The sequence below is a fragment of the Carex rostrata genome, chromosome 6 (genome assembly GCF_964058835.1).
Source record: "Carex rostrata chromosome 6, lpCarRost1.2, whole genome shotgun sequence".
Taxonomy (NCBI): Eukaryota; Viridiplantae; Streptophyta; class Magnoliopsida; order Poales; family Cyperaceae; genus Carex; species Carex rostrata.
In genome coordinates, this window is record NC_135923.1 from 465,794 (window position 1) to 475,377 (window position 9,584).

A 9,584-nucleotide genomic window follows, 5' to 3' on the forward strand; every position below is an offset into this window, starting at 1 on the left:
GGACTTAGGGGAAGATAACTTTTTAATTAGCAATGCAATGCAATGTAATGCAATGCAATGCAATAATTGAATTCATTAGTAGAACGTAACAGCCCATGTGGAGCTCATGTCTTTTCCTGAGACTCTCAGAGAAAAACACAAAGTTACGCATTCATTCATTATATACGTGCAAAATTACTCCTGTTGTTGGCACTTGGCACACACAAACATATATACATATATAGCTTACTGTTTCATCTTAATTGTTTTTTGTTTTATTCCAGTTAACTTTTCATTGGCTTTTGCGGTTGTGCACTGCCACTGACAATGCAGTAAGCTATGTATGCCATGCAGTAAAAATAAGGAAGGTTTAATCTTGAGTAATAAAAATAAGGAAAAGGTGGCCGGAATGCTGATAGGCACTTAAACCGATGTCAGCTAATAATTGAGATGGTGTCTCATTGTCATTTGTCAATCAAGCAGCATCAATTAATTCGGAGAAGGCAAGTAAATCATAATTCATAATAATATATGTGAGGAGAGGAGAGGAGAGGAGATGAGGAGATCCAAGTATCCAACAGATCAACAATATCTAAATCTATTTAATGTTAAGAACGTGAAACAATCATACAGCTACAGCTACAGCGGTGCCATGCATTTTCCAACAGAACAGTTATATTATATATAGTATGGACTATGGAGTATGGACACAATTCAAGCTAATATGCAATTAATTATAGTCCCTGCATTAATTAATTGTGTTAATATTTGCTAAGCTTGGAGTCAACACGACAGCTGTTGGATTCTATAATATCAAACTCAATATATATATATATATCTATGTCATTGTCAGGTGACCGACTCAAATTCTTGCTACATACAACTCATTGAGACTGTGTTATGCTACTGCATCTGTATTTTTTTATTTATCATGCAAACAAAATATAACAAAAAACCTAAAAGGTAAGATGGATCTCTCTTCATAAGTTATGTTTCAATTACTCTATTATCTTCAATATATAGAAACGGGAAACCTATAAAATATATTTCCACAAAATGCAAGACACACATGCATCCAGATCTACTCCTGATTTCCATATTTCAATCAAAAAAAAAAAAAAAATCAAGTACTTCTCATTAGTAACCCCACAGCTGAAGCATGAATATACATTGTGCCCCACTTCTTCCATAAAGATGCTTCAACATGTAATCAGCTATAGCCTATTGATACATTTTCTATAAAACAAAAGACAAAAAGGTACTGACCACTCGAGACTATTGAGCTCACAATCACTCAGCCTATACATTCTTTCTTACTTGATAAGTAAATAAAGGACTACTTTCTACATAAACTAACCGATAAAATTAGCTCGATGTATAAAACAAGAATACACACACTAATAGTAATAGCTCAATATATAAAACATGCTAAAGGAATCTAACTTGACCACTAACCTTCAAAAAAAAGGAAATAACTTAGTTTTGGTTATCAAGGGCGATTTTAAGCTTGCTGAGATGGACCTGAAGGCTCTTGACTGAAGCCAGCATATGACTGACGACCACGGCATTTGCGTCGACCACGTCCTAATTCTTCTTCTGGATTGGGCCACCCGGTTTTGAACAACAGTAAGGAACAAAAAGGAATGACACACATATTGAATACCATGGATGGAGTCGACATGACAAAAGAAAAATATTTCCCAAAAAACTAATTTGAAGTGTAAGCCTAAACTAACTAGTTTCCATTCAGGGTATGCACCTTCTCTGTAAATCATCTTCTCGGCTTATGGGTGCAAATTTAGTTTAGACTTTGCTTTTGATTGGATATACCTCGGGGATCTTCATGCCATTCTTGTTTCTCTGCATTAATGAGTGGCCCTCGGGATTTCGGAGTGGGTGGTCATCACCCAACTCCCCATAAAAGTAAAAGAAAAGGAGGCAATGTACAATCCCATATATTGACCACTTGAACACACAAATTTAAGGGGCTAAATTTGACAAATCAAGTAAAGGGTTATATTTGTCATCTTCCCCATAAGACAAGAAAGTGCATATTACGTATACAAATTTCTACCAGCTAAACTAAACAATAACAATAACACACAACTAATAAATATACAAAGATTGGAAGGAAAAATAAAAAAAAATTAACCCTGGTCTTTGTAAGGGGTCCAGATGAGCTTGCTGACATCAACCTCAAGCCCACCTCGGCCAGCAGCTTTGAGATGCCTGTCGAGTATTTTGGGATCTGCACAAATTACATGCTGCCCCTTCCTGTACTGGATTAGGTCCAGGGCCTGTAGCGTCGACAAAATATCATCTGTTTTTATCGCTGTCATGTCACTCAACTCCTACATACACAAACAAATTTATTTTACATTTTCAGAGTGATTTTCAGTACTTGGGCCTTTGTTATTAATGCATGAAATGCGGAATTATATCTTATATAAATAGGTTTTTAACTCATAGATATATATACCTTTATAGAGATGTTGCCTTTCTGCTTTTTCAGGATTTCCAAAAGAACTCGTGTCCAGTAACCTCGATAGCTCAGCAGACCCAGATCTGAAAGCGGCCGCTCAGGTGTCCCCACCTTTCCTTCTTTCTTTGACAGTTCATATGCTGATAACACATAGACACACACAACCACCAACAACAATAAGTACTTTGTAGGAAAAAAAAATAGTATTTTAATGCGTTAGCTGAATAGTGCAACTAAGGATTGCAATATTGGCAAACAGGGAATTTTTAGAATCCGTTATCCTACTCACTGGTACGTACAAATAGGGATACAATGCATACAAAAGAGACAGCAGCACGTACATCCAAAATGGTGCGTACAGATGATTAATTTAAAAAAAAAAAAAAAGGGGGAGTGAAGCTTACAGAAGGCAATGAGAAACTTCCCGTATCCTTTTCTCTGATATGGAGGAAGTGTCAAAATACAAGCCAGATTATACGACTCCTCTGAATGTTTTTCCTGCAGCAATTTTATTTTTAAAGAAGCTTAAAGAATGATCTAAAATTTAAAGTCGGTACTCAAATAATTCACAACTGCAACAAAGCTCAATTTTTGCATTTTTTTTAATTGAGTTTAATAAGATTAGGATCAATTAACACTAAATTATTCAAGTCAACCTTGATTAAACACAATTCTACTAAGCTAAAATACAAATTCAGCTCCCCTACCAAAATGCAAATTCTTGCACAGTTCTACTAAGCTAGAATTAAATATTAGAAATGGGAATGCTAATGTAAGATGTTAATACCTTGGAGAAGTAACCAACCATGTGGCACCCTCTATCGTCACACTCACAAAGAACATAAAATAAGAAAAGATCGACATCGTAGTAGAGGGTTTTGTGGTCAAGAAATAGCTTTGCCAAGTAGCAAAGATTCTGTCCATACACCTTGTTTTTCTTCCCATCTACCTGTCACATTAAACAACTAAAGAATTAGATATCTACAAAAGTGAACTAAATAAAAAAATAAAATAAAAAATAACTAGAGAGCTCTCCCTACAGGACATGCAGAAAGACATTAAAGATAGCTGGCGCAGGTGAGAGCTGGAAGCTAAGAGTTTGCTACCAGATGATAAGAACAATTTTTGTTCTAAAGAATGAATCAAGAATTGGCTCATTCAGCAAATTCATTGAATGATTACTGCTCCAGACTCTTTAACTGGCATGGTATTAGACATGTATTCTACCAGTTTCCCAAATATAGACCCCTGCAAGCCACAATTGAGATTTGACTCTCTTAACCAAATCAGCCAGAATTTATCAACATCTGGATCACTAAAAATAAGGAAAGGTAACAAAACCAGATAAATAAACAAAATGACAAGAAAAATGGCTCAATCCAGTAGCCAAAAAGATACTATTGCTGCACTGGTCAGGGCATTCATGTTTTACAAAAGTGAAATATAGCATTGTGATGCTTTTGTTTTACAAAAGGACAATAGAGAAAGCTTGCCTCAAACATAGAGAGCGTGCCACATCGGTATATCTCATCGCCTGGTGGATGCTTGAGGTCACATTTCCTCTGCAGGATGGAAAAATAAATAAATCTTCTTAAGAACCCACAACTTAATAAAATTAAATTAGGTTACGTATTGAATGACCCAAATGTTTGTTTAACGAGCTAATGCAAAAGTTGCAACACCGTTGATATGTTTGATGAAACATACCGTATACCAGACAAAATTAACAGAAAATTGACATTGTCAAATTACCTCAAACACTTGAACATAAAAAAATTCAAAGAGGTATAAAAGTTAAAAGTAGAAACCATGTGGCGCTGGAGTTGCTCCTTGCGCTTCATGAAGCTGAGGCAAAACTCGCAGAAGAAAAGCTTGGGAGTGTCATTGTACTCTGAAGGGAAAGGGGAGAAGTACCAGGTATCTATCTCGTACCGCCCCAGCTCTATTTTAGCTATGTTCTTCACTTTTGTAAATTCCTCATGCTCCCGCAAGCTCGCTGCATCAAGTTCCTCATGACCAGCCTGAAATTCAAGTCACATTTAGAGGCCTCATCACCATATCTTACTTTCCAAATGAAAGCACATCGATTGTTTACATCCTAACAAACAATAAACACCTGCCTTTGCCTCCTAGAGAAAAATAGAACACTGAAAACAATGCGAAACAATAGAAGTAAAAGCATACCTCAACGTGTGTCTCGTCAATCTTCCTCTTCTGGTGGCGCGTCATTTTCAAGCTTGTTGCCTGATAAAATTGAGAATGAGTTCATACAAGATCATTTAGATAATATATAAAATTGAGAATAAGTTCATACAAAATTGTGATACTGATAATTGCTATTATTTCTAAAAGTTCATACAAGATTCTTGACTAGTTGTATGCTTTTATTGAGGTTTTATATATAGATCATAGTATAATTAAGGCATATATATCCAAAGAAACACTCAAATGGGAACATATATTTCAATATGTGCATGCTGAAATTTTGGACAGTTTCGGTCAGGTACTTGTTGAACCCAATTTATATTTTGCTGCTGTGTTCTTATCTTGTGATATTAACGCTACTTGAAGGAGATTTAAGATCTCAATTGAGGCTGAAACATCAAAACATGGTATATTTATAATGGAAGCATCCATAACAGAAACAGAAAAAGAAATGAAAAGAAGAAAAAAGCGTACCTTGTCATCAACTTTTTCATCCAATTCAGTCTCCATGGTATCGAGATCAAGTTGTTCGAGTTTAACCCATTCATCAAGTCTTCTATTGACTGTACCACAAAGAACCAATCTTAGTTGGCAATATAACTTGAAACAAGCATCACATTTCTAAACACAACCAGTAGGATCAGTAGCCAACACTGAATATATATCAGTAAAATATCATTCAGGTTTTGCACAGAACGAAAATTCTGATAAACACTAACAAGAAAAAAAAAATTGGTAATACAGCTCATGTTTTAAGAGTTATTAGGTCATATTTTGGTACTTGTTACATCAGAACTCTCATTTAAACCTCTACCAATAAATAAAAAAAAAAAAGGTCATAGTAAATAGCCAAAAAAATCAAGTTGAAGGGAAAGCAGTCAGTATCAAAATAGTTATGAATGCAATCAATCATCCAGCTATGTGTAAAATGAGGCTAAATTGAGTTAGATTATCACAAAACAGAATCTAACTGCAGAATATAAGCATGAAAGCAACCAGTAATAGCATTCTACCAATAATTGACACAAGATCCAATTTGACCTAGTTTTCCGTCTTTTGTGCACTTTAGGGAAATAAAGATCCTCGATCAAGAACATAGTGACTCAAATCCAAATTGATGAAGGCCTAATTGTTCCATAAATATGAATTGGAACCAAACTCGTGCTTAAATTCCTCAAAATAATGAATAAATGAAAGCATTGTGGTCCGTAACCCTAGAACAAGAATCGAACAAAAAAAAAACAACAACAACACTTACACTCGGTATAGTGAACATAATACTCGTAATCACCAGCGCCACCATAAGGAATCTTTCGCCTCTCGATAACCTTGACGGGATGCATCTTCTGGTCACGCCAGCGACACATGACCTTGGTGCCGACCTCAAGAGGAAAAGCCGATGAGCCAGACGTCTTTCCTCGCCGCGTCATCATCATTATGTCGCTGCCGCCGTTCATCGCCTGAGCATCGCCGTTGGACTCCGCTTTTAAACCCTCCATCGACCCCATTGTGGAGAGGAGATAGATAGTACGGGTTGGGCTTCCCGAATCCGTTTTCTAGGGATACCTATTGGGCCAAGGCTTTAACGGGCCGATTAAATGGGCTGGAATATTTAGATTCGAATTAATAGCCGACACTCAAAAAATTTTATTTGATGAGACGTCTGAACAATTTCCGAGAGAAAAACTGAAAAAAATTATTTGGTTTTGACTATAATTGTTTGTCATCATTGTTTATTTATTTATTTATCTTTTTGAGGAAAATCATTGTTTATTTCTTGTTTAAATCTTCTTATATTAAGTATCTGTTACCAGATGGTATGCGTACTTTTGAAATTAATTAAAAGGCATTCCTTAGACTGAGACATCTTTTTATAAATCCTCATGGGTCGTTTTATGGCCATATAAAGTAATACTAGTAATCGTGCCCGTGCACAGCAACGAGAGCAAATTATATAGTAGAAAACATTAAGCTCCTTAATAAGGAGAGGAGAGATAATTTAAATCAAATTTGTAGAGAAAAATACTTAAATACTATATTTATCTACAAAATAACACGTGAACTCTAGTGTAGTGGTAAAAATTTTGACACTAACAATCCCGCCTTCAGCGCGCACTGGGATCATATGCGGCGCGACCAATGCATACTTAAGTGTTCACGTGTTTAGGGTTTAGGGATCATATGCGGCGCGACCAATGCATACTTAAGTGTTGAAGCTCATAATTTGAAAAATTCATTTATGTGCGATCTGAAAATTCAACGGCTAAGCATCATTTCGAAAAAAAAAAAAAAGTAAATCAGGACCCTTGCAGGATCTAAACATTAAGCTCCTTAATAAGGAGGAGAGAGATATATATACATGCACTACACACACCCTCAGGGAATGCTCATTGTATAATACTTACTGGCTCCATTAATAAGCTTGAAAAAAACTATATATAACCTGCTGTTGTGAATACGTTGAATTAATATTAATATTAGCTCAAAATTAATTGTGAATCAAATATAATTACACATATACAAAACATTCTGATTCCGGTACTACAAAGAATAATAAATTAAATAAGAATTATTAAAGCAAAAATCAGATCTAAATGGTCGTCCAAGTCACTTCTTAACCAAACCCCTGTCTCTAACCAGTGCCTCCGCTGCTTTTCGGCCTGACAAAAGGGCCCCGTCAAAGGTAGCCCAGCTCCAATGGTCCCCACAAACATACAGCCCTTCATCAATCCTCGAGTTCCTTCCAATCGGATTCGTTGGTGGAGTCTGATCCGGCTGTGCGAACCCAATCCGATATGTCCTCAAATGCCTCCATGAGCCAGTCACCTCTGATCCAAACCAGCCTGTCAATTCCTGTACAACCTCAGCTGTCAGATCTTCATCTGATCTGTCCTGGTATAACCCGATCAAAGACACTGAAACCAACACCTTTCCTTTAGGCGCATAAGAAGGTGCCACATTGGTCACAAAGAACATGTTGTTCACAATGCCTTTACCCGACCCGTTAAGTATGAGAATTGGTTCAGCTATGGGCACCCGGTCAGCCGAGAAATATAAGCAAACGGTACTTCGAGTCGGGGTTTTCAAGCTATCTACACCGGATTCAATATTGGATTCAAATGCTTGAGGGAGGAGCTTCTTTGCCTCTGGTTGCTCCACGGCTACAATTATACCAGAATCGGTTGTTATGGCCTCACCAGAGGCTAGTGTGACAGTGCCACGGCTAATAGAGGCAACACGAGAGTTTGTGCGAAGGGATGAAGCGGGTAGACGGGCCACTAGTTGTTGTGCCATAGAACCAATTCCTCCAGCAGGTAATGCATTGTCTCCCAATGCTAAGCACTTGAACACTAGCTGGAATAGCCGTGATGAAGTCGACAAGTTCATGTCGAAAAATATTCCCGCAAAAAAAGGTCGAAGAAATTTTTCAATAATTGAGTCAGAGAAGCCAGTTGATTTCAAATAATCATATATTGTCAGTTCATCAGAAGAAAGAATTGCTTCATCCGAAAGAGTAGCAGCACGGAGTCGAGTAAGCCCAATAAGCAATTTATCAGGCAGGGACCCGATCGGATTGAAAAGTGATGGGAGGGAATCTAACGGGCGACGAAACGGGTCAGCTATACGGTGAAACCTCTCTGATTCATACACCAATGCACCGGGATAGAATTGTTGGAGATGGAGTTGGGGGAAGTTTAATAGGCGGCGGCACTCGGGGAAGGAAGAGAGGAAAATATGGAATCCACGATCGAGTAGGAACCCATCGTGCATGTCAGTCTGAGCCCGGCCACCAAAGGAGTCGGAAGCTTCAAGGAGGAGGAAAGGGAGAGAAAGAGAGGAGAGGTGTGTGGCAGCAGCGAGACCAGCCAGGCCACCACCTACTATGATTGCGGAGCCCGGTGCACGGCTAGTGGCAGGTGTTAGTATGGGGGAGGTGGAAGAAAGAGCATGGGTCTTTTGGAGGAGTGAGAGAGGGGGCTGAACCTGAAAGAGAGAGTGCATTTTTAAAGAAGCAGACTATACAAAAGTTGGAGAGATTGTGGTGTGCATGGAGATGGAGCTGAGCTTATCTGTGGCTTGATTTTTGGATTATTGGGATAACTGGGCATTTAACGGGCCGTAACTTAACTGGGCCTATATATTAATTTCTTTCACTTGTTTTCCATGTTTTCTGGCAAGGTGAAACGGACCCAATTCAAATTTTGATTTACTCCAGGGTCCAGGCAATCCAATTCCAAGAAGCACTGCGTTGCGTTGCGTTGGTCAATCTAATATTTCTAAAATACCTTGGTTTACATGCCTGAACATATTGGTTCATTTCATGGTGCATGAACAAACATTTCATTTCTTTTACTGTATATCATATATATACTATGCTTATTATAACTTTCACCTCATTTCATGGTGCACGAACAAACATATATTTCACCTCACTTGGGAATCAGAACGGACAATTAATGCTGTGAAGAATCGATGTAAGAAAAGGGCCAAGGATGAGAACAATGTGCCATATATATGTTCCCATTCCCATAGATAGTGATAGATATTTAATTATAAGAGAGAAATTAATATATATCGGCTGGGATTGATGTGTCTTCTCTGCCTGCTAAGAAGATGAGGTAACCAAGACGTGTATTCATGCATGTTTGTGTTCATTTTCTTATTGTACTTCCAATATAGACACAAATTGAACATGGCAGTACGTACATTTTGGTATTTCATGTGCAGAAAAATAAATCTTATAAGTTTATGAACTTGCTCAGATTCAGGCGAGAGAATCAGAACAACCGATATGTTTTTAATTCCTCAAGCGACTGTCAAGTGCTCCCTTCCTTTCTCTCTCTCTCCTCTGCTAGGCACTCTGGGACTTCTGTTACTGAAGTTTGATTATTTAAACAAGGGATTTTTCTCAGGTTTT

The 9,584-nt window shown here is 37.6% G+C and overlaps 2 protein-coding genes across 2 annotated transcripts; both read right to left on the reverse strand.

Moving 5' to 3' along the window:
• Window positions 1–1,958: 1,958 nt before the first annotated feature.
• On the reverse strand, window positions 1,959–6,212 carry LOC144555451 (putative MYST-like histone acetyltransferase 1). The gene is made up of 9 exons (XM_078303787.1): window positions 5,925–6,212; window positions 5,141–5,229; window positions 4,646–4,705; window positions 4,270–4,482; window positions 3,955–4,023; window positions 3,249–3,410; window positions 2,866–2,959; window positions 2,459–2,601; window positions 1,959–2,330 (listed from the first exon to the last, which is right to left on the reverse strand). The coding sequence occupies exons 1-9, from the start codon at window positions 6,172–6,174 to the stop codon at window positions 2,127–2,129; spliced, it is 1,284 nt and encodes a 427-aa protein (XP_078159913.1). The 5' UTR covers window positions 6,175–6,212; the 3' UTR covers window positions 1,959–2,126.
• Window positions 6,213–7,136: 924 nt separating this feature from the next.
• Window positions 7,137–8,698, reverse strand: LOC144556032 (FAD/NAD(P)-binding oxidoreductase family protein). The gene has a single exon (XM_078304514.1). It carries the CDS (start codon window positions 8,666–8,668, stop codon window positions 7,274–7,276), a length of 1,395 nt encoding a protein of 464 aa, XP_078160640.1. The 5' UTR covers window positions 8,669–8,698; the 3' UTR covers window positions 7,137–7,273.
• Window positions 8,699–9,584: the final 886 nt, after the last annotated feature.

Bases quoted from the DNA above. Each gene is read 5' to 3' on its own strand.
- LOC144555451 (XM_078303787.1), bottom strand. From the start codon at position 6,174: ATGGGGTCGATGGAGGGTTTAAAAGCGGAGTCCAACGGCGATGCTCAG. The intron at 5,230-5,924 runs GTAAGTGTTGTT...TTTGTGGTACAG, and splicing joins TTATGTTCACTATACCGAGT to TCAATAGAAGACTTGATGAA. The intron at 4,706-5,140 runs GTACGCTTTTTT...CAATTTTATCAG, and splicing joins ATGAAAAAGTTGATGACAAG to GCAACAAGCTTGAAAATGAC.
- LOC144556032 (XM_078304514.1), bottom strand. From the start codon at position 8,668: ATGCACTCTCTCTTTCAGGTTCAGCCCCCTCTCTCACTCCTCCAAAAG.